A 25457-nucleotide genomic window follows, 5' to 3' on the forward strand; every position below is an offset into this window, starting at 1 on the left:
TTCTATTAATTTGACGACATTGGAAGTAAGAGAAATTGGTCTTGTTGTCTAAGTCCAGCTGATTTTTTCTTTAATAGTGGAATAACTTTAGCTATTCTCCACTCTCTTGGAACCCATGCATTCTTGATGGTATGGTATGGTAAAGCTTTAATAAAGTCCTGCAGATCGTGAGTCTTCACGAAGCGGGCCGCTCCCACGTGGGAACCGGAAGGCCGAGCCTCTCGGCCGCATCGTGGGCCTGCTGGACAGCCCAGAGTTGGTCAGAAATTTATTATGTTTAGGAGGTCCTGAGGCGCATAATCAAATAAAACTTTTAGCATTCCTGTTGTAATTCCATCTGGACCGGGGGCTGACGCCGGTAACGAACTAATAATGCCTTCAATCTCTGTCGCTGTTATTGATTCAAAGTCGTCTCCAAAGGGAGGTTTCTTTAGGCCTAACGGCAATTTATGTTTGAAACGTCGCGCAAGACCTTAAGCAATTGTGTCAAGTGATTGCGATACTTATTTTGTTGACAGAACGACAGAATCGACATTCACGGGCGCCGGTATAACTTTACGAGATCGAAGAAATTTAAACAGGGCCTTTTTATTGCAAGATTTCCAAAGGTATGTGTAGTGCTTGGAATAATAATCCTCCTTAGCTTTTGAGACTGTTCGTTTAAATGTAGTAGCTTTATATGTATAATCAGCGAAATTAACAGGACTTTGGTTGTATAAAAGCTCTTTCCACGCAGCTTTTCTGCGTCTAAAATCTCGCTCGCAGTCGGAATTCCACCAGGGACAATATGATCCACCCTTAGTAGATTGCACAACAAACTGAGCTTTTTTTGATGATTGTTCTAGAATTGAACATAGGCTCATTGCTTTAATATCCCTCTCCTTGCCCTCCTGTGCGTGTAAAGCTGATTTTAACGCATTTTTAAAGTTTTCGTAATTAAAAAAAGTGCGCACATTACTATCTAAACTAGTTAACGGGGTAAGCAGTTCAAAAATTATAGGGAGGTGGTCACTGTTAGTTCCGGAGTCTACAGTCTTCCAGGAGGTGACAGACATGCTCGAGGTAGCAAACGTGATCTAGGACAGATCGCGACTGACCCCGTACGAAAGTATGTGCTCTCGGGTTTAAGCAAGAGAAGTGATTCGATAGGACCCGATCCCACAAGCTTTTGCCACAAGTGTCCGTTCGGAAACCCCACGATACACGATGAGAATTAAAATCTCCCACCAGTATGATGTTCTTCTGACTGCGAGCAATAGAGGTATCCAGATAGCGGGCATCTTGAACTCCAGCGGGGAAGTACGTGTTAATTATAAAAAAAAGATGTGCAACCAGGAAGTATTATATTCAGGGCTAAGATTTCACAGTCTGGGGACATTATCTGGTATGCTATAGTAGCTCTATGACAGATTTTTGATGAGACAAACAAAACTAAACCACCGCCTCGGGATAGGCGATCCAATCGAAAACATCGGAAATTTTTGAGATGGCAAGTCTGACCAGCAACAAGCCAAGTTTCCTTTAAAATAATAATATCTGGAGAATATTTAGAAGTAAGATATAATAAATATGTTGCAGCGAAAAGTATGGAACGACAGTTCCACTGAATTACTGTTAAAGTTCCTATGGTGAATAAATCCGAGCAGCAGAGACTGCTTGGTATAAAACGCTCTCTTCTAAGAAGTCCTCCTTAGTCGGAATCTCTCTAACGTACTTTTTTGCCTTGGAGTTGGTGGGAGAGCTAGGTTTTTTCTGTGTCGGTGACGTTGTTCGTTTAAGAGATCGGGGGTCCATATGTACATCTTGATTTTCCAACCCATCTGTGTCGGAGAGACAGATTTGGTCGACTTTTTTAGAAGTTGATGGCTTTGTCGAATCGTTATTTGTTAATGTCTGCGCGGTCGATATTTCAATTGGTGGAGTTCGCGGTATACCCGACACCGGATCCTCAATATTGGCTTTATTAGTTAGTTGAAGCCACGGAGCTAGTTGTGAAGACAGCGCCTAAACAAGGGAGTCGGTGAGATTTGTCATAATGCGCTCCATTGCTTTCTCCAGCGCCTTTTCTACAGAAGCTGCCACAGCCTCAGAGATTGAGTTTTCCATACACAGCGTTTGACGGGCCGTTATACCAGCATACCCCTCCCTGAGTCCTTCTCTGAATTTCTTCAATGGCCTCACGACGAGAGCATCGACGTCTATCAATTATTTCAAGGATTTGTACTTCTTTTGACCTTGCAGGGCAATTAGGCTCATCTGCGGGGGGGCACTGCAAAGGCAGCAGGACTCATTTCGGGAAGAGCAGTCATTTGAATGATGGCCTTCTCTACAAATTCGGCATCGTGTGTTAGACCTGCAGCCTTTTTTGGAGTACCCGAACCGCCAGCACTTTAGACACTGAAGGACACGAGGTGATAGAGGCTCAACTCGGTATATAAGTGGCCATACCTTGATTTCCGATGGGCGGTTGATTCCAGGAAAAGTAGCAATAAATGTTTCTGTGAGTATGTGCTTATTATCAACGACACGGCTGCAACGATACACAGAAATAACGCCTACCGCTGAAAACATTTCCAATATTTCTGCCGGACATAGACTTATGTTGACACCGCGGACTAGGCCTTTGGTACATGCAATGTGATGAGGAATGGAACTGCTCACCGGATGTGTCGCGAAAACATCGCACTTCAGTAAATCTTGAACACAAGCCTGGTCTGACGAGCAGCAAAGAATGCCCCCTCGGCCAGACTGTCGAACCTCGGTGATTTGTTGAAAATTGGCCGAGGCCATCCGGAGTTAGGTTTGAATTGCTTTGGGATTCTTCATGCGAATCGCTCCGCCATCACTCGGAACCAAAGCCACAGGTACGCTGCTCGTCCCACTGCGTAAGAAAAGCTCCACCGGCAAATCAGAGTTAGGAACAGAAGCCGACCAGGAGGAAGCCTCCTGGTCGGCTTCTGAAAAGGTCAAAACAATTACGTAAACAAAAGGTCAAAAGAATTACGTAAAAGAAACAGATTAAAAGAAAACCGCCAGCTACTTGACCAGAACCAGTGTTCGGGAGCTCAGGCACCAGGCCACGTCAGCGACCAGGTCAGCGTGTAGGCTGTTGGGTTGCTGTTTCCAAAGCATTTCTCTTTTACTTTTTCGATTAACTCCGTGTCTGTTCCTTTGTATTGGTGAACTAGTCGGTATATGGCTTTGCTGCTTTCGGATTTTGTTTTGATTGCGTCTATGAGGACTTTGAGTATGCACCATGTCTTTGCCTTGCCCAGGGTGCCGTTTAGGGAGTCACTGAATTGTTGCCAATTCTGTTCAGCTAGCTGCATCGCGTATTCCTCTGCCTTCATCGTGATTTCTGCGATTTTAGCTTGAGCTTTCTGTTGTATTTTTGCTTACTCCACCTTTTCGTGAGCCCTCTTCTCGCTTCCCACAGTTTCCCAATAACCGCTTCCCAATAACCGCTGCCTCGGTTATTGCTCGACCTTTCTTGTCTGTGGTTTTGTATCCCCAGCTGGTTTCTCGCGCGATAAGTCCCCTAGGATGACTAGTGCGTTCCCTTTGGCTAGTTTGTTCGCCATTCTAAAGAGCGTGTCAAATTTTACTTTTCGTTGGCCTGGGGGGCTGTATACTTTAACTACGAATGTACTTCCTCCCCTTCTTTTCTTTTTTGGGATTATCTCTACTATGGTGTGTTGTATCTCGGTGTCGCCTATCCTATCATGTGCTATGGCTATTAGTGCCTTGTTTACTAGGATTGCTGTCCTATTCCCTTCCCCTGGATTTTCATAACACGTATATCCCTGCAAGACGGGGGTTTTACCCGTCTCCTGTAGGGCGATCGCGTCAGGTGGAGTTAATTGCTTAATAACGTATTGCTGTAGTAACCCCTGTTTTCTCTTGTATCCTCTGAAGTTCCACTGCCATATTTCTAATTTTTCTTATTTCTTTCCTTGTGTTGTTCTGTCCATGGGTAATTCTCGGAGTCGTCTCTTGCGCTGTAGTTTTCTAGCGGACGTCTTTGATTGAATTTGTCTTTGATTGCTTCCGTAATTTTCTGTTTGCGCATGGTGCGGATCTCGTCACCTTGCAGTAGTACTTACTGCCGTACTTGCATCATTTTCTGCATTTCTGCCACAACTTGAGTCAGGTTGATTTCTGTTGGTTGGTTATTAGGCGGGGGAGATGGCGGCGTCTGCGGCCTGGAAAGGCTACCTGACCTCATTTCCTGTATCTCCTGCATTAGTCTGTTAATTTTCGCGTCCTGTTACTCTAACTTGAGCTTGAGGGCTTTGTTTTCTTAGTTTTTCATGTTCGCTATCCTTAGTGTCTACACCCGAGTGCGGAGACAAAGATTTGGGAGGGCCTGCTTCCCAGCTTACCATCGTGCCGCCGTTGAGTGTCTTCTTCTGTTGGTTCCCTCCTCCCTTGATGGCCGGGGGAGGCAGGGGTGGGTAGGACCGGCATTGGCTCCTTGATCGGCTCTGTGAACAGTCTCGGGATCGGCTCCTTGATCTGCTCCGTGATCGGCTCCGTGATCCGCCCTGTGATCGGCTCCGTGATCGGCTCCGTTCTCCCTCCGAGCTGAACCATCTCGGCTGGCGTCCGCGCTCCTTTCCTCTGCTGTTGTGTTGTTGCCGCACGTGCTGCTTGCCCCATACCTCGCTGCCTTTCTTCAGTCTGTCTTTGCAGTCTCTGGTTCCTGTAGCGTGATCGCCTCCGCAGACCAGGCACTTGGTTTGGCATTGGTGGTTCTCCGGTGGGCTCTGTGCTTCGCAGTGCCTGTATGCCTTGATATTTGGCGTGGGGCAGACATCCGAGCGGTAGCCTTGTTGGCAGCAGATGTAGCACACTTGCCTCGTTGGTCGATACGGGTAGCAATTGAATTCCCCTCCGGCAAAAAGCGCGTTCTTGGGGATGGTGGGGCCGTCGAAGGTGATTGCCATTTCTGACTCAAGGAGTTACCGTACTTACGGCGAGAATGTGGGAGTTCATCATTTTTTTTTACCTAGGTAGGCAAGAGCTTGGTGGCGCAACCCACCGCCCCGTTCCAAAGGGGATGCTGATAACAACCATCCATTTATCCGTCCGTCCATCCATCCATCCATCCATCCATCCATCCATCCATCCATCCATCCATCCATCCATCCATCCATCCATCCATCCATCCATCCATCCATTCATCCGTCCATCCATCCATCCATCCATCCATCCATCCATCCATCCATCCATCCATCCATCCATGCAATGCACATTCGACGCAGTGGGGCGAAAACGAGTTTCTCCCGCCGCCTTTCCTCTCTTACTCGCGCCTGTCTACACGATGTGAACCACCGCCCGACGTGGTGTGCGCGACAGCAGCAGCCCACAGCAGCATCAGAAGCAGCAGCAACAGTGGGAAAGTCGAAAGAAGAGGCAAAGAAAGCTTCCCTTTAAAAGCTCAACCTTTACTTTTTGTGCAGATCTAATGGCACTCAAAATATAACAGTTACGTTTATAAATATCAAAGCGTTTTGAAACACAGTCAGCAACAAAAGTACTAAGTGGAGTCTTCCCAGAGCGTCTATGAGTGACCTCAGTGAGCGCCCGCTGTCACGCGTTCTGTGGACGCAAAGCACCATTCCTCGCGAAGCGCGGCAGACGCCAGGCGCGTAGACGCCAACTTGCGCGCGTCCGCAAGCGCATTCGTGTAGTTTGGGCTATAGATCTACAGCACGAAGTCACTTCGCTCTTGCTGCTGCCACGCCATGCCGCGCTTGCTCACGTCAGCGGTTTTACAGAGTGTGTCCGTGGTCATTGAGTGCGATGTGTTCATGTTGGCCTGTGCGCGCTGACACCATGCTTAATTCAGTACGCAAATTTCTACAACTTTGCACGGCCGATAGAACTACTATCCTTACTTCGTATAACTGTCTACTAATTTGTTCTCGCAATCGATGTTTCGCCTTTCTGGAGAAATTGCGACTTTTGATGTACACCAGTACAGAGTCTTTCTAGCTTCTACTGGGCACCATGATGAATGTTTTGACTTCTTGGTGCCAGTCTGACAATTGAGCGCCTCTTGTGGAAGTGGCAGTCAGCAGGCAATAACTCCGCCGCTAGTTTCCAACACCAGATACCGAAGGCTTGCAGGAGTGCATTCTGCCTTGAAATGTCTTGCGCGCCAAGGACACAATGCTATTGCCATGAACTTTCGAGCACAGCACCGGCGTCGACAATCTATGTGCAATTTTTTTGCTCCCTGATTTTCGATAAATTTGGCCATGGAGGCATCCTCAGAGTAACAAAGGAATTCAGTCAATAAATGTTTCCCGCTTGCTCACCAATACCCCATAGAGTTATGTTGCCACTGTTAGTGAACAGCTGTTGCTGATAGCAGTGCAGACGAGGAAGACGAAGTCTCGGTAAGCGTTCTGTTCACATCACTGCACTTTCAACGGCGGCCCAAGAATGACTTCAGGCACGCCGTGAGTCAATCCTTTGCTAATGTTGCTATGCTCGCTTCTACCTTTCAATCCTTACTTTTAGACGCAGTGAGAACGCACTCGTACTTTTCTGTTAAAAAGTTCAATCTTGGTTCCCTATCGCTTAGCGTCGAGAACGTGTTAAACGCACTCGAGTGGAACCGTCCTTAATGATGGCAAGTACGAGAACATCATTCAAGCTAACTGAAAATATATTCTTAGTTTGAGTGGATCCCCGGAATTCCTGTGTATTAGGCAAAACGCAAGGATAGCGGTAGTAAACACAAGTCTAGGCTTGGTAAAACATGCTCGGTATTTATTTCCTTAAGTAGCAAGGGAACATGTCGTGTGTTCCCTTGTTAAAGTCCTCGCCATGCCGATGAGGACGCCGCAACTTGGAACGTTCCAGACGCTGCGAACCACAAGGAACCGCATTCACAGTCTTACCCTATAATTGTTCGTAAGAGAAAATTTCAGCCAATTTTGATGTTTGACATATCACTGGAGAAGCCGGCAGAACAACGAAATAGAGCACTTACAAACAAAAGCTGCTGTAAATTCGGCCCCAGAATTTCTAGGCTATACGTGCGTTTGGACTTCACAATCTCTTGCTGCCGCATAACATAAAGAGCTCTTCTACAAGGGCGCTAGTGGTTTGCTAACAATACACGTTGAACTGCATTGAACACGTTGAACTGAAATACATTGAAAGAAACAAATGTGTTGCTCCTTTTGAGGGTGCTTGGCCTGTCCACTGGGAAGTGGGTAGCCTAAGCTCTCTCTATCTCCGCCGCCTTCACGTTGAAGAACGGCTCCCGAAGTTCGCTGAATTTAAAAGCTGGCTGTAATATCCTGTTTCCGTATCCAGTTTCGGTTTCGAATGGGTACGACCGCTGGTGCCACTCCGCGCCTAACGTTGTAAGTGTGCCCTGATGCATTTCCTCTCCTCTCTCCGGAATAAACCGATTCTTTGTGTGGTCCTCGACTCGAGCAGTCCGGCTCATCTTTTGCGGCGCTTCACGCCAGGCTGTAGGTCCTGCGTCCGGCCGCCCCGTCGAAGTTGTTGTTTGCACGTCGCTATTCATATTTTTTGCCCTTAAAAGGCTGCGGTGAATTGGCTTGGGTAGTGGCGGGAGTGAGAAGGTAAGGGAAACAATGTGGGACTTAATTATCTACATCATGGGGTCTGATGCTTTCGCTGGTACGCTCAAGATGAAGAAGCCTGGTCCCAGTGGCTGGAGCCTCAGGATCATCCAAGAATTCGCACAGTGACCGCCAGAGCTCGTTGGCGGTCGCAGCACTGCAGTGTCTCGCTAGCGCCCAGGTCTGTAGGGAGGTTGGTCGCCATTACGTTGGGAGCGAAGCAAGGGCCCTTTGCCTGGGGCCAGAATACAGCGGGCAGTCCCAAATTAAGTGTTCGAGGTCCGCCCCGGTGTTGCAGGGGCTGCAGGTACCCGCACGCGAACATTCCAGGCCACGAGGGTCCTCCTTTCTGCGAAAACGCTGCACGAGGAAGGGAGTAAGGAGGGTGCCAGTCTGTACCTGCCGGAGCAGAACCTGCTGCCGACGAGTAGCAGCCTGGGAGGGAAGGGGAGGAATATCCATGGGATTGGACGTATTGAAGAGGTAGCTGCTCCGGTGCCGCTTGGCTTCGGCTATTGCTTCCATGGGATCGTACCACTGATTGTATTTCCGTGTCTTCAGGTACGTTGTTCAGTAATTGTTCGGGCGGTTTCGACTGCGCGGATAGTAGCGTGGCGCGCGCTAGTCGATGGGCACGTTCATTTCCTGGTATACCCCTGTGCCTCGGGATCCAGTGTAACTGAAAATCATGACCTTGGTCACGCAGGCGACGCACGTGGAGGCGGAGTTGTTGGACCACAGCAGTGGTTGTATGAGTGTCCTGGCAAGCTGTAAAGGCATTTTGAGAGTCCGTAAACACTCTGTAGTGATGCTTAGCCTCTCTTGGAAATTTGTTGGCAGTGTGTTCAGCATGCTTGGCAAAATCTAGGATGGCATACAGTTCTGCCGTAGAGCTTTGAACGACATGTCTTGTGAGGGGGAGTTTACTGCCCCGTACGGTTGCTTCCATATTTGTCCACGCCGTAGCTCCTCCTCTGGTCCTCCGATAGAAGCATCCACATAGACTATATGGCACCTGCCAGAGTTGTCGCTGCCCCCCTCACGTAGTTGGTGCGTATATTTCTTATGGCGTTTGGCGTGGGCCTTTCTTCTTGCCAATTGATCTTTTCCCATGTTCTTCGGCAGTGGCTTGGGATCCGCAATTGGTACGTGCTCCGAAGGGGGAGATATCCGTGGAAGCGCCGGAAGGTTAGAGATGTCGTGCCCAATTTTAACCAATGTGGCCCTTCCTGCGTTTGTGGACTTGAGGCGTGTCACATGAGTATGCTCGTGCGTTGAAATAAGATCAGCGATGTCACCCAGCTCTTGAGTGCAGGGACTGGCGTGTACTTTGGCAATCCTGTCATTACTCTCCTTGCCTCGTTGTTGAGGCGTTCCAGAGTATGTAGCTGTGTTCGAGTGATGGAGCGAAAAGGGGCGCCTACAGGATGCGACAATGCAGGAAAGCCTGCACAAAATGTCTCATTTCTTTTTCTTTAACGCCCCTTGTACGCTTGGAAATCCTGCGGAGGATTTGAGTGACCTGCTTGGTGACCTTTACTGTTTTATTGTACCACGTTATGGATATACACTGCTCGTCTGAAAACATTCCGAGTATGCGGATGACCCTCTTCCTTAGAATGGGTATCTGTCCAATCGAGAGGTGGACGCCGGCTTTCTCCTCGTCCTTCGGCTTTGACCTTTTCCCACCATGGATAACGACAAACTCGGTTTTCTCCGGTGCTAGCGTAAGCCCTATCTCCCTCGTGAAGCTCTCGATGGTATTCAACGCCGTCTGCAAGGCTGTCTCTTGTTCTCCTAGGGAACCTCGCGTAGTCCACAGCGTCACATATTTTGCGTAGATAGCGTGCTCAGTGCTTGTGATTGTCTCTGGTTTTGCAGGAAGAGCAGCTAAGACGATGTTAAATAATGTTGGAGAGCAGCAGAACTGATAGTTGGGCGAATCGGTACTAATTCATAGTAAAATATTTAGCGCGCACAATTGACAAGGACACAGTTTCCTTGTCCTCTTGTAAAAAGCGCTCGTGTGTCCCCCTTCACTGTGTCCTTGTCAATTGTGCGCGCTAAATATTTTACTATGAATGTTGGAGAGATTACGGCTCCCTGTGGGACTCAAACCCCGTTATGATGATAGGAGCTGAGGTCGCTGCCTACTTGAACTTGAAACGTTCTGTCTTGCAGGAACGCAGCAATAAAGTTGTGTTGCCTTTGATGCCCACTTCTTGTATCGCCTGCATGATAGAGGCGTGGAGAAGGCTATCGAAAGCTTTCCTGATGTCGACCCCAACAACTATGTGAGGACACGAGTACGAGACATCGAGCACGTCCTCTTTTAGGCGGAGCATAATATCCTGAGTAGAAAGACGAGGCCGGAAACCGTACCGAGTGTGAGGCAGAAGACAATTTACCTCCAACCACCATATTAACCTTGCGTTCACCGTGCTTTCCAAAAGTTTGCACAGACATTACGTGAGCGAAACTGGTCTTAAGTTTCCTAGGCGGTTCGGTGGTTTGTTCGGTTTCGGAATAGGCTTGACAATAGAGTGGCACCATTCTCGTGGGAGAGTTCCTTCTTTCAATATACGGTTAAACTCCGGCAGAAGAGTAATTTTGCATCCTTCGGTAAAATTTTGGATGTGCGCTGCCGTGATTCCATCAACCTCTGGTGCGCCACGGGTGTTCATTCTGCGTATGGAGTCTTCAAGCTCGCTGGCCGTGAAGGGCTGGTTTAGATCATCGTGTCCGTCTTGATCACCGTCCCTCGCATAGGTTCTATTTATGGTACTATTTGACAGGGGAAAAATATATCTGCCGCTTTCTCTGCGAGTTCGGCATTGGTGATGCCTTCTTTTAAGGCAACACGGGCTGCGGCGTCTGAGGTTTTACGGTGCCCATGATGAGATCTCAATATAGCCCACGCCCTGCTTGAACTAGTCGATCCGTTGAGTTGCTCGCACACCTGCATCCAATGCTCGGAAGCTAGCTCTACCGTATACTTCTCGATTTCCTCTTGTAAAAAGCGTAGTTTAGTTCGTAGTGTCCGGGGGCAACCCTTCGCTGGATAAGAAGACAGAAGTCTGAGCCGGCGGTTCCATAGATGCAGGAGGTGCCTATCCGGGTCAGGTTGGTCCGGAGAAACCCGCAGCGTCTTAGTTGCTGTGCGCTTGGCACGCGTCATAGCTTGCGTTAAGGAGTCAAGATTGTTAACTGGGCCGTTTTCTTCTAGCAGCATCCGATATTTGTCCCTGTGCGTAATCGTACAACCCCGTTTGTAAGATGACGGGTGGCACGAGTAACCATTTGTTCTCACTGTGATGGCAATTGGAAGATGGTCACTGCCAAGAGGGTCCTCTAGAAGTTTTCATTGGCGGGTTCTGGGTCTCGAGGACCATGTTAGGTCTGGCGTCGTGTCTGCTTGCCTTGTGTCCTGTCCGAGCCTCGTATGGGATTGCGGCAGATTAAGGAGCGATAGTCCATAATGGTCAAACTCTTCCATGATACGACGACCGCGTGGGCTGCACTTATTATATTTCCAGGCTACGTGTTGAGCATTGAAGTCTCCACAGATTGGAATTGTATCCTTGGGATAGATCTTCCGAAAATGTTGTATGTAGCTAAAGTCTACCGAGGCGCGCTTAGTCTTCCTTCGTGCGTTTTCTGGACGTATGTACAAGGAAAAAACAATGATTATTCTTTCGGGCGTGAGTTGAATCCGGCATCCAGTAACGTTAGCAATAGATACTTTTAGCCTGTCCGCTATTCCGGTAAACGGGAGCGGTTTGGGCGAATTGCCGGATTTACGGGGGCGTAGCCAGATCGCTGCAGCCGCCTGGTAGCGTAGAGTTCAACCAGACAAACACAGAGCTAAAACTGCAGTAACCCACTATATCCTGCTTCGCTAGTGGTGCAAATTTTTGGCAGCGGCGTAATTGTGAACACGATTACGTCACTGTCGAATATTTACACCAGCAGGTAAGCAGAATATAGTAATTAGCTCTGTGTTTGTGTGGTAGAGCTTTGCACCACCAGCTGGCGCCACCAGTCTGGCCGCTAACGTTTACGCCCCCGCTAAACCGGCAAACCGCCCGTACTTGCCGGAATACCGGACACGCTAAAAGTCTCTAATATTCGAACACCAAGGTTCAGTGTCGAGCTTTGTGTGGGTGAGTTTTCGATCCACATACACAGCTGTGCACACAGGTGTGTCGGTGTTTTCGGGGAAGCCATAGCCCTCGTAGTATGGTAAGCGTGGCATGAAGCAGTTCACCTCTTGCAATGCCAGAACGGCGGGTCTGACTCTGTTATGAGACAGGCCCCAGCGTAAAATCATGTCTGCTTTTTTCTTCTCGAGGGAGCGGCAGTTCCACTGAATCACGGTCGGGATGGCTCCCCGCACATCCCGACCGTGACCGCGAACATTAACTTGAGTGATTAGCTGAGCCATGTTGTGTGTGAGCCATCTGCGTCGGAGCTGTCTGTACAGGCAGCAAAGGCGCCGTATTAACTGATGCAGCCGTGGTAAGACCTCCGAAGGAGAGCGTTCCATTGAGCATTAGGAGAGGCCGACGGAGCGACGGTGACGGTGCGAACGCATGTTTCGATAGCTCTTTCTATCATCGTTTGTACCCTTGACATGATGTTGTGTTCCATTTGTGCCAGACGTGCAGAGAAGATGGCTTCGTAGTCAGGCTGAATTTCTGGTTTTGGCTGCGTTTCTAGCAGCTTATTCTGGCTCTGCTCTGGTGCCCCGACAGTGAGGGCTCGAGAGGTAGTTTCGTGGACTTGTCCGTGAACACGTGCACCTTCATATGCTGAGAGTGACGCGGGGACAGACTGACCTGTAATTTTGTCGTGACTCGCTTTCGCGTGTTCTAACGCTTCGCTGTTAGCCATCTTGACCGACATTAGCAAAGGTATGTTTGCTGTGGTCGAAAAGTGGTTTATTTACCGGCGGTATCGCAGGAGTTGATGTTGATGGAGCGCGGGGAGGCCCAGTGTATAAGTCGTGTCTCATGGTCACTGTCTTTTCAGGGCGCTCATGAGCTTGCGGTTGTGACCCCATGGAGTTCTGGCATTGCTTCTGAGGGCGTTTTGACTTCACGCGCAGCTGTTTGTTGATCTTTATGCGCTGGGTGCAGTCTCGAGCAGTTGCAAGGTGTTTACCCCCGCAATTGCGGCATTTCGGCCCCTGGTTGGGACAGACCTCGTAACTGCGATGCTGCTTTCCGCCACATGTGGCACAACGCGGGCTGTTAAAATTCGGACAATGCTGTTTTCCGTGTCCTCATTTGTGGCACGTCTCACAATCGTAGACCTGCGACTTAAACGGGTAGACTCCTATTGTGAAAAACATGAGCCCGATTTTGTATGGAAGGCTAGTCCCTTTAAAAGTGACTACAGCTGTGCGTTTCTCCCCAATGGGGCGAGCGCTGATAATGTCGCACTTCCGACAGTTCAGGTTCATCATAAGCTCATAAGGTTCATCATAAGGTTCATCATAAGCAGTCATTCCTCCTGCGTTCCGGATAATGCCCCTGATTTGATCCTTTTGTATGGCCTCGTATGCTTGAAATGCAGTTGGCTTGTCATTTATTGGAAGCTGTATTAAAGTCAGAAGGGCATTTCGCGTGTCGCGATCGTCGGTGTCAACCGCTATTTTATTACTCCTGTCCAAATATCTGATCTCAACGATCGGGTCAGGTTCCCTTTCATGCGTTGAGGGAGCGTTGTGAATGTGATTCTAGATTGCCTCATCAAGAACAATGAAATTTTCATCCATGATTCTGCATTGCTCTTGAGGTTTTAGGATCACAGTGTCAGCGTATGAACGGCGTTGAGCGCGCGCGTTCGCTTGTTTCTTCCCTGGATCGCGGCGTTTATATGTGTCGGTCTTCCATGCTCCTTGTTCGCTGTCATCTTCGTGAGTAGACGCCGAGTCCGAGTCATACGCGTTAAACTCTGGCGTCCCGTTGCTGTTGTAGCGAGAGACGCCATGACGAAACGCAGCCTTGGGTTTAGCGTCTGCAGCTGCAGCTATCGCGGACAGTGTTCCGCGTGCGCGTTTCTGCCCATGCTTGGCGGTGGGTACAATGAGTAGGCTTGAGACGAGTAAATCATCGCACTTGCCTTTTCTTCCCCTTGGCGGCTCAGGCTCATCAAGTGGAGCGAATGGATTCACGTCTGGACGTAGCGGCGTCGTGCTCGAAGCGGTGGTGTCTACCATGGCGTCGGTCGAGGTGCTCGTTACGGTTGGCGCATCCTCTGGCGTGAGGGTGTCTTCAAACTGCTGTAACTCCAAGTCCTCGGGTAATGGAACGTTCAAAGCTGCCCCTGGGTCATCCATGGCCACGGTCGATGCGGCTTTTGGGCCCTAAGGACCAAAGTAACAGAAGGAAGACAGTGACTGTCGGAGACGGAAAGGCACACGTCCGTTCAGCTCGGCCACCTGGTGGCGAGTCCGCCCCGTCGAAGCTACTACAAACTGGCGACGAGGATGAACCTATTTTGTACTACTACGAGTGCCCTATCCTGCCCGGACGCCGCTAGCGCTGTACCACTTTGCTGTACCTGTGCCACGTCCGGTTGCCACAACGCGTTCCGTCGCCGTTCACCTAGTACAAAAGGGCGACGAGGATCAACGCTCCCATGCCGTTTTGCTGCCGCGCACGCCGGTTCTTGCCTGCACACTGCTCGCATTCCCCTTGTGCCAGCTGTACAGCGCGTTCCGTGGCCATTCACATGGGCGTCTCGCGCTGGAGCTTGAGGTATAGTAGCGGCGCCTGGTGGCGGCGCGGGAAACGACATCTGGGTCGTACCAGCTTGGGTCGTATTGAGCCCTAGCTGTGGCGAAGCACGTTTCTAGGCCGAGTTTTGCGTCGATCGCACTTTTTTCTGCCCTGTTGCGAGTGCGTAAAGGCTCGTCACTTCTCACAGACCACGTCGACCACGCTGCGAGCTGGTCGCAGCCTATAGTTTAACGAAAACGGACTCTCCGTGTGCCGTCGGACTTAATGCTGGAAGCAGAAGGAATCGGCGACGCCGATCCGGAGGGACCTAGCTCAGCATCGAAAAACCGTTACCGTCGATACTGCTGCGTCGTGGGCTGCCATGAACAAGAAGGCCTGAATCCCAACATCCGATTCTATCGTTTCCCTTCAAGGCCTCACGAAGCGGAGCGTCGGGCGCGCTGTATAACTGCAGTTCGTCGCGCTGGGTAAGCGAAACTTCGCGCCATGCTGACTGCTTCACTTGTCTTGAAGCTTGCTTGATTATAGATCTGCGTTCTGAAATTCGGTCTTTTGCGCCTACAGTCCCGACGGCAGACCGACATAGCAGCAGGCATGGCTGGTGATTCACGATTCGAAACCCGGCCACAGCGACAATTAATAATTCGACCGGTGCGAAGTGTTGAAGTGCCCAGGTGTGTGCAAACGACCACAAATGGCCGGGCTGATTCGGTGACAATTCACTACCCCACTACGAGCAGCACAGGTTAGAGAGTTAAACGTGCTCATACTTGACCTCAAGCCAGCATGTTGAGGCAGCGCAGCAAGATAGTATTGATTACAGCAGATCGATTTTCGAGCGTTGTCATTAAAGGCTACATCAAGCGAGCAGCGCACGAGCTCGCGCTGCAGCGCGATTCGCACGTACGTGCGAGCTCATATGCATTGCATCAGTTATTACCAGCCACTAAAAGGGACAGATGGCCGCTACTACAACGCAGTCATAACTACTTGTTTAGCGGCATGCAGTCAACAAAGATTGCAGGAGACCCGCCGTTTCGCGGCATGTCGAAAGACCGCTGCCGTCGCGGCGCGTACGATCGTGCGCTCGAGCAGTTCGTACATCGCGGCATGCTGAAAGACCGCTGCCGTCGCGGCGCGTACCGTCGTGTGCTCGAGCAGTTCCGTACACATGATGTCTGCTTATCGCTGCTGTGGATTCATTTATAGCAAGCATTTCCTCGCGTTTGTGCGCCTGAATCTAGCAGCGTGCAAACCTTACCTGAAGTTCCACTTCGTACGCGACTCGCTTCACTTGCGATTGACACCGCGCTGAAACTTCGCCGCTTAATTCTTGAACGGCATACACGTATTCGGCACTGCATAATTTCTTGCCTTTACGCAGCGTGCCACTCCTGAAAAAATCTTCGGCGCCCGATATTCGCTGCAGGCCGTGATACAACACAACCGAAAGTGGCGGGTCCATATTGTAAACGTGCTTTCCGAAGCAGACGACCGAGCTTGGTACGACCCATTTTAGGACAGAGGGCGCTTTTTAGCACCTTTTTCGCAGCGCCCCCTGGGCAATGCAAGAGCCCCATACTACAAACTGGCGACGAGGTAAACCGTTTCTCCTGCTAGCTCCTTGCGACTTGCCTACGTCCCATTTCTGCGCCTCTACTGTTTCCGGCATGCAAGACGCCTCTTCCACCTCAACTTCCCCTCCTTTGTTCTTGGTGCCCTGCAAGGCGTTCGCACCCCCATGCCGCCTTTCCTTGCCCTACCCGGTACTCCTGCGGTACTGTTGCTCACGTGTACACGTTCGTTTTGCACGTTTCTCGAGGCGACCGGTGGCGAGGCACTACAAGACGACAGGAAGAAAGCCATTTTACTAACTGAGGCTTTGAGGGACAGCGTCTCTACTACGACCTCGCGTCGCAAACGGACCTGACAACTACAACGTTCAAAGACACTCTTCGCATCTTCGACCTGCATTATGAAGAATGCACCAATCCCCTAGTCCACCGTAATGTCTTCAAGGACAGAAATCAGCTACCCGGGGAAACCTTTCAGGACTTTGTCGCCGCCTTAAATGGCTAGCGCCTGCTTGTGCGTCCAGCGCTTGGCACGACGAGTCCCTTCGCGACGAAATCATAGACGAAATCTTGCAAGACGTCTCATCAGCAAGAATACGAGAAAGATTTCTCTACGAAGGATCATCCCTCAAGCACAAGAAAGCCGAGGAAATCGGACGAAGCGTGGAGCAAGTTGACAGGGAACTTCAAGTTTTCAACAGCTCGTCTGTCCAGCGCCTCTCGACGCAACGCCAAGATGGCGTCCCCCTCGACCCGGCGGGTTCAAGATGGCGCTCAACGGCATGGCGGAGAGTCGCGACCTGTATTCAGTATCCTGATCCCAGGCAAAAGATTGTCCTTGCTTTAGAACTTTTCTAAGATGCTCTACCAATTCAGCGTACCGGGGCATCAGTTTAGCGCAGTATCACATGAGACCAAGAAATGAATGCAGCGACTCCTTGTCAGTTGGCTGCGTTTGTTTTCCAGCGGCTACACGACAATCCACGACAGCCACAGAGCTGTCTCGACTCAGGCTCAGAGCGAATGAGCCACACATCAGTGTTGTCCAAGGGGGCACACGGATGTTTGCATTGCTTGCTGTACTTAGTGAACTCTTGTCATGTATGATATGTATGTGCAAGTATGCATTTCATCATTTTCCTCCCAAGAAGTGCACTCTTCAGAACTGCAGTGCAATTGTGTTCATGAACTTGTGTTCATTTTCGGTCTTTATGTTGTATGCTTGTTTCTTTAAAAATTGGGAAGCCAAAGATGCCTGCTTAAAAAAAGTCTGTGATAGGTACACGTACCTGAATTTTCTATTGTATAAATATGTCATCACCAAGCACTTGTGTTAAGGTGAGCACATGTGGTCTCTAGTCCCAACTCACTTAAAAGTTAATAACCCATAGCATGTAGTGTGGCGCATTTCCATTGCATTTATTTATCCATTTGGACAACGCCAACAAAAATGTATATATGTTACATGGTCAGAAATCACACCTTAGTCATTGTATAAGTGCTTACACTTCTGTATTCGTCTGTAAGCCGTGACTCTTGCTTCTTAGGCGAGGAGAGAGTGGCGCATTTTTCTTTCATGGGAGAGGTGATATAACATCCTGTTCGGTATCCAGTTTCGGCTTCGAATGGTTATGACCGCTGGCGCCACTCCACGCCTAAAGCTGTAAGTGTGCCCTGATGCATTTCCTCTCCCCTCTCCGGAATAAACTGTCTGGCCCTCGACTCGCGCAGTCCGGCTCTTCTGTCGCGGCGCTTCGCGCCAGGCCGTCGGGCCTCATGCCGCAGGTCCCGCGTGCGCCCAACACCCTCTCAATATTCTTCAAGGCCTCTCCACCGGTCGCATGACGTCACGCCAAGTGACTGTGCCGGTGCTGCGCTTCGCTATTTCAAAGCGTTGCACCCGTTTGCACTGCAGTTAGGGTACTGCCGCACTTAGCTGCCAAGAAGTTCCAAACTGTCTGATACAGTAATTTGTTCATTTTCTTTCGTAGTTACCACAAAAAAATGAAATGGTGTAGTTTGTGCATACCTAATACTGTTTTTTATCTGCTTTATAATTTGTTTCTGTATTACAGGACATCTTATATACTGAAAAATATTCCCACTTTGAGCTCGTAATCCAGCTTCTTCACTTATTTAAACATTTTCACATGCTCTGCGACGATACTATGTTGCGCATTATGGAAGTTTGTAAAAAGTCTTCTGCTTCGCTGTGAACATTTTTACATTCAGGCATAATGGCGTGCACTCACAGTAACGTTGAGCTGTCAGAGTTCAACCAGATGTGTTATTGGGGGCAAAATGCTATTACGGCACGCCATATATGTCGCCTTTGCGTGCACAAGTGAAGCATTGTGAAGCTAGTCCAAGCAGTGTAATAAGAAACCATGAGACGCCAGCAGTGAAGCGTCCACAAAAGCATTTTTATTGAGTTAGAAGGAACTTGCATCCACTTTTATTGCGTTCACTTTTTCTTCAGCGTTGCTGCTTTGCGGGCTGCCGCCTTCTGCTGCGCATTGTCTTGTATAGTGTCATTTCTTACTTTGCAGAAGTTGCTTAAAACTACATTGGTTTTAAACTACTAAACGCAAGAGAGTTTGCGCAGTGTGAACATTCTCGCATGTCTCAATGTCTGGTTCTTCCAGGAGAGAAATCGTCTGCGAACTCACAACACCACGCTGATTACCACACGAGAGGAAATCTTTCGCGTTGGCTCCGAAAGACAATTTCTCTGCAACTAATTTAGTCATCCGTACCGTAAGCACTGTGCGTGGCTGCGGAAGTTTCAGCCCTCCTCTTGATAGGTTAACTATAATGGCTGTGTTTCCCGCTTCAATCTCATGGTTATCAATAACCAGTGTGCTGAAGCAAATGGAACATGGAAGCTTCTTTAAAGCAGCATGAGCAGCGTATCCTGCAATGTAAACAATGACATCCATATCGGAGTAGGCGCGTGCAATATCGTCGTCACTGACAGCCACAGAAAAGTTGCATCCCACAAGTTCTTCACTGACCCCTTCACACTGTTCCGTCACGTGGAAATGTCAAAAGTTTTTGAAGACGGAGCTTTTTCTCACATTAGTAGATTTGACGCACCGAAATGTGGTTCTGTGTTCCTGCTAGTTGGCGGTAACGGCCAAACCGGTTTTCTAGCGCGTCCGTCTAAAACTTTCCCAGCAAGACGTACTTAAAGTGAAGTTCCTCCAAACAGTACCGCGAGAGTTCAACCAGGCAATATCACGTTAGTCGCAAAGCACTGTGCGTCTCTTTCGTCAGCGAGCCACTGCTGGCGCCAATTCGTGTCCAAGCGTCCAGCCAGTCGACAACTGCACTCAGGAAAGCTAACTGTGTGTCGTCAACAGACCTTACAGGATATTACATGCTGTCCCTAAGCCTCTGGCCTTTGCAAGTGTTTTTAACAATGATTATTCGCCACCATGTGAGGATAATGTCAATGAAAAGAGCGGTCGACTCAGCTTGAGCAATCTTGAACGCGGAACCATGTGTTCTAAGTGCACTTGACACGAACTCATTCATGACATCCAGGACGAGTTTCACATTTTGCCGCTCCAAAGAGGTTGGATTCACGGCTTTTGCGTTCAATCTGTAGCTAGCCTTCACAAGCGATGATTTCTCTGCAGAATAAAGCTGCCACACAGCTGCAAAAGCAGCAGCTTTCATACGAGGAGGCCCTTCAGGCATGGATGGTTCCACTCAAGTCCATTTCAGGGAAATAGAGACATGTTCCGTGGTTTGTCTGGTTGATCTAACTGTTCCGGGCGCACTTCAACAGATGCACAGGATCTACAACGTGGAAAAGAGGACGAGCGTTGTCTGGTGGATGGGGATAGACAATGCTCACTTGAGGGCTTGCAGCAAATAAGGACATCATCTTACGGTTCAGAGCATTGCTTGTTACTACAGCGATAACTTTACGGCCCATTTTCTCAACATTTAGGACTACGTTCTTGGCATGCTCGTGCAAAATTTCTGCGCTCATTTTGCTCACAGGCAGTATATGATTGACGTCCTTATTTGCAGAAAGGAGCGACTGTACAACGAACGCATGATCTGTTGTGGCGGGTTTTGTGGAATGAACCGATGATCCTGCTATTGTGCCCCCTTTGTAGTCGAAGTATGGTTTTATGTGGATCTCACAAATCATCAGGGTGACGGTGTTTTCATGGTCTTGCATTGACTTCACTCGTTCTCGGATGTAGGGAAGGCAGTGCGTTTGGTTTTGGTCTACAAGAGGGTCAGCTTTGTAATTTGAGCAAACACGCCGGAGTGTGGAAGCATGGGGCAAGCTCTTGATGCAGCTCTTGTGAAGTGATAGGCATGAGGAGAAATTGAATTCATAATACTTGCGAATACCAATAGTTCTGGACCATACACACGCTGCTTCGCAAGAAATTTTATCTGCTCACCCAAATATTTCAACAAAGAAGTGTGTTCTTTCGGCGTATCACTGTCCTCAATGACGTCTGCAAGAAGTGAACAAAGTGCAATACTTTAGTTTCCTTCGACTCTTTTGTCACTCCAGGTACATCATGGAAGTTTTTCTCGATCTCCTCTAGCAACAAGGACAGACTGGAGGTGTTACATACTTGAATTGACACAGTGCTACCCCAAGGAAGCGACTGAAGCTTCACTCCGTTAAGAAAAACGGAAAGTGATAGACCTGGGAGAACAATCTAGGCGCATTTCACTTTAGGTGAAGGATCGTTCTCAATGAGAGGAAACCTAATGCACTGTTCATCGACAGAAACAGTCCAAAATGTGTTGCAAATTCCAGACAGCTTAGCTTTCAGTTCCACGTATGATGAAACCTTGTTTCTTTTCTGTTCGAGTTCATTAGATTCAAGGGATATTCTCATAGCCTGCTGCAACGCAGCGTTCTCCCTTCTTGCTTTTTGGTGTCTGGCGAATCACTGCGTGCTGGCGTTGAAGCAAAGTATTTTGGACAGTTTGGGAACAGTGAAGGCACAACGTCCTTCGTCAACTGCAGTCTATCACGCTTCACCTCTGTTGTTCTTCCTATCTGTTAATCTTGATGAGACAACATCATGATGAAGTCATCTGCATGGAAGTGCAGTTCACATACCTGCGTGAGTAAATGAAATGAGGCAAGGCCACTCGTCAGAACTGTCTATTGCCTAAAACGCTAAGTAAAAAGCATCTTAAGAGTGTGGGCATTTTCCACATTTGCCACGCAAACAGACAAAAATGTAGCACGCAGAAGAGGCGCAATTTATACTAAGGACGATAATCAAGGTATACGAGCTAACATGTGAGAATGAAGTTCGTTCGAGCGTCCGTAAAGATGTTATTCGTATGCAGATGTACGCACAGTCTAGTGCTCATCCGCGGAAATAAATGCCTGCTGTCCAATCCGTACTTTATTTAAAATGCTCTCACTGCCTACGAAGGGTACTTTCCATTCTTGGAGTCACAGCCCATAACAATAGCAACAGCTCATGACTAAAGAAATTCCCTGAAGGAAAGTTTCAGTGCCTTACCCTCGAATGCGCTGTAGGTGTGAAATCCTTCCCTGGAATGGCTCGCAACCATGCTTTCTTTAGTGCTTGACGGAAAGCAGTAAACACGCACTTTTGGGCCACTGTCATAGTTTCCACGGCACCCGGAACACAGCACCGGCCCATATTTCACGAAGTTACACTCGCCGCAACAAGGCAGGCATTCAGCGATGAACTGGCCGGTTAACTTCCCATTCCTTCGATAGTACACGTATGCACGCCACAAAAGGAATACCCACACTGAAAAGATAGTGTACACGTTGCAGAGGTTGTCCAAGTAAACACAAGCAAACACAGTAAAACGCTGGTCTACAAAGACAGGAACTTGCATTGCATTAGGACCGTTGCACGGCGAAGAGGTAGCAGACGCCGCTGACGCTGCTAGCGAGGCAACTGAACCAGACGCCGGATGAGACGCCGGCTGCGCTCAAGTTCACGTGCGCGCGCTCCACGCGCGTTCGTCGCGAACGCGGGAACAAGGACTTTGGGAACAGGGAATTTGGCGTCGGCATTGGCGTTTGTGCTGTCTCTTGCGGGAATGGTCGTGCCGGTCGAGCAGCCGGACACATGGTGTGACGTAGCGTGTGTGGAAAGGAGGGTCAGGAGAGGCCTGAAGAATATTGAGAGGGTGTTGGTCCGGCCCGCCCGTCGAAGCTACAACACTGGCCTCCACCGTGACGTCACGGAAATGAGCAAACGTAATTGGCTGCTGAATTTGTACAGATTCTGTTTCTGCAGGAGTGTGTTGAACTGGGCTAGTTGGTGCACTTTTGACTCCTCGTCCCATATTTTTTAACTGTTCTTTCGCTCTCAAATTCTGTTGTATATATATTTGGAATTTGTCACAGCGTTCTTTAGTTGCAACGGGCAATGATTTTGGAAGCGACTGAATGTTGCATAATTCTATCATCGTATGTGTTGTATACTTCGGAAATTTTTTTCGAGCGTGAAAATAAACGATAAAAAATGTGCTTCATGATTGCATTCGTTAATTGGGTGCAATACATTCTCTAGACACAGCGCTCAACCGGCGCGCTGCCAAGCAAAACTGCTGAAGCTCTGCCATTTCAGATAGTTTTGTTTTGTGACAGGCCGTATTTTGTGTCAATTTGGCGACATTTCTTGCATGCTAATGTCTTTAACAACTAAAACCAAGAGGAACCTGTCACTTCCTTAAATCCGTAGCGCACTACTGAGGCGCTACGGAAGAGCACGTTGAGATTCAAACGGCTACTCATGTTAGCTAAATCTCTTGTAGTTTCATAGGTTGTAGTACCTTGGTTTCTTTTCGTTGTAGTCAAAGCCTGATCAAGATTGTGCACATAAATAGTGAATATCTACAATATACGCTGAGCCTACTTTATTGTTCTCGTAAAAACTTAGATTCGGTTGACTAATTCAATATTTATGCTACTTGAAAGATTAACATAGTAAAATGCAATGAAAACAGCAAGGCCACAGCTAACTCGAATCTCGCGCCCTAGGCACATAATTGTGCATGTAAGTGATGATGGTAGGTTTAATCGCTCAAGAAGCGAAGCAGTAAGATCACTAGGAGGACTTGTCACTTGGCATATCGCAAGGAACAATTCATAAAAGTGAAGCTCTCCAGCATCATAGAAATAACGTTCACTGACGAATGCGTTTTACCTAGTAAACTAAAAATTATTTTAAGAAGATGGGGCTTCAGCGCGGCCCCAACTCCAACGTCGCCTATTGAAATACATGTAAAACGCAGAAATGCTTTTCTGAGATAACTCGACGGCAGATTTTATTGAAATTTGGTGTATTTAAGAAAAAAATAATTATAGTGACTCTTGAAAGTGAAATCGTGAATTATTCTCTTGATTCTTTTGCAGAAATAGCCGAAAATTGGCACTTTCAAAAAAGGATAGAAGCACGAAGTTTAAGAATCAGTAACTATGCTCAGTAATACATATTGCAGTTTTTTTAATTACATCCGTCAGAACATCCAAAGCGGACAAATCTGATACATTAAGTTATATCTTACGCGAAATCGTTACCTCTACAAATATGTTGCCATAATGCTACTCACATGCTATTGGTATATTTGAGAGCCATGTATAATACATCAAATTTGTCCGCTTTAGGTGTACTATTACATGCATGTACAGAATTACGATATAATTTTTGATTGCTGAGTTGCGGAGTTGTAAACATGATTGTTTCGTTTTATGAAAGTTAGAGATCTTGAAGAATCTTTATAAAAATATTGACAGCCTAAATAAAAAATGTGCTTCCAATAGCTCCTAGACTTACCTTTTTTCTTTTGAATAAAAACGATTTTTCCTGTCCCAAGTGTTTGGATGGGAGTCCCACAAGCTAACGCTGCCTTTTAACTGCTGTCGTTTAGTATGGGTAAATACCTACACCAAACGCAAAGCTAAATACTGAACACGTAACCCCGGCCGCGGCTTTCCTGTCGCTTCCCAAGGCGATGCAACGTCCCATATCGTGTCAAAATGCAAATTCCCATAAGAAAAGAATGAGGAAAGCTGGCGCACTCTCACATTTATAATTGCTGCTAGGCGACTCAAAGCACACGCCAAGTGCCTCAAAGCGGCAGCTTTCACAAGGGAATGAGTGGTGTAAGGTTGTCGTTCGGCCGTTCTACGCATGCATCTGTGGTCTAAAGCCTCGGTTGGCCACCCTGAAAGACGAGTTGAAATTTAAGTATCCCCCGCGACATTTAATTAGGCGACAGCTTGTGCTATGTTCGTTCTGTCTTAATTTGTGACATATAGACCTCATTTACTTCACTCAAAATAACAGACAAAACCTTGCACCGCGCCTCTTGCCCCAAGAGCCGCCGTGTGGCGTCCGCAGAGTCCGGCGCGTTACAATACGGGTGGAGTTCGGAAACGCCGCTGCTCTTGATTTAGTTGCACTTTAAAAGACATCAGATGACCGAGAAGAACCTTGGTTTGAGCTAGTTGGTGGGGCTAGCTAGCGCCCGTCCTGTCGCTGGGTCCTTTGTCCTCGTTTAGAGTGCGCATTGAATTTCTTCGAAAGTAGAAGCAGATGATCGAAAGGAATCCCGATTCCCGCACAACCGCATCGCTCATAACCGACTGTACTCTTTGAAGACCTTAAACCCCACATAATATGCGAACACACTTGAGTAAAAGGCTGCATCCCAGTTAGCCCCTTTACGATTGTGGCATTCTGCACATGAATCTTTATAGCAAAATCTGATCAGCTCGCAGCATTTCGTGTTCAAAAATGAAGAATCACGCAAATAATTTAGTGGCGATTTAGCGGTAAATGCGATAGCAATGCGGGAGCATTACGTTCTACCTCTTCGAGGTCTCAGGTCCATGGCTTGAACCACGTTCACCATATGGCTAAGCGTGGTTCAGGAGCTCACTCGACATACGTGCTGCCTCTTCGGGGAGCGAATTGTCACTGAAAATGATTTCGAGGAGACCATCGTCGGTTGCAAAGTACAGGGTGTACCAAGCATCATGAACCACTATTTAAAAATAGGAAAATGTCATGCAGCTGGACAGAACCAAGGTAATTTTGTTTGCCGTCGCTTGGAGATACTCAGATTATTTTTTTCATTACGCCTAATTGAACAATTAGCCTTAATTAATTAACCAATTTATCAAATATTATAAGTGTATGAGAAGTGTCGAGAAAATTATAGAGCAACATGGAAACTCCCGATACAGCTTTCGTTTGCTCAATGCTTGCTACATAGAAGTGTTTTTCCCAGCTTGAAAGAAGCCGGCGAGCACACGAAAAATTGCCGCGCGACTGGCCACTCGAGGCTCAGCGTTCATCGTAAACAAATCCAGCGCAATCGATACATTCACGAGTGATTACGTAGAAAATAAATAACGGAACAAAAAGCACGACAACCCCTGGCTTCTGATTCATTTGCAGTCAATGAGGAAAAAAATATGAAGAGCGAATAACAAATAATCCTGATTTACTACCTGATCCTGCGGCGTAGAACTGTGTCCTTTA

The 25457-nt window shown here is 48.1% G+C and overlaps 1 protein-coding gene across 1 annotated transcript in view; it reads left to right on the forward strand.

Moving 5' to 3' along the window:
* The first annotated feature begins 6392 nt into the window (after window positions 1-6392).
* Window positions 6393-25457, forward strand: part of LOC129384866 (uncharacterized) — a 78575-nt gene continuing 59510 nt past the window's right edge. The window contains exon 1 of the mRNA XM_055070450.2: window positions 6393-6467. Within this exon, the coding sequence (XP_054926425.2) occupies window positions 6451-6467 (17 nt within the window). The 5' untranslated portion in view covers window positions 6393-6450. The remainder of the gene's footprint in view (window positions 6468-25457) is intronic.

Source organism: Dermacentor andersoni, chromosome 4 (genome assembly GCF_023375885.2).
Source record: "Dermacentor andersoni chromosome 4, qqDerAnde1_hic_scaffold, whole genome shotgun sequence".
In the NCBI taxonomy this organism is placed as follows: domain Eukaryota; kingdom Metazoa; phylum Arthropoda; class Arachnida; order Ixodida; family Ixodidae; genus Dermacentor; species Dermacentor andersoni.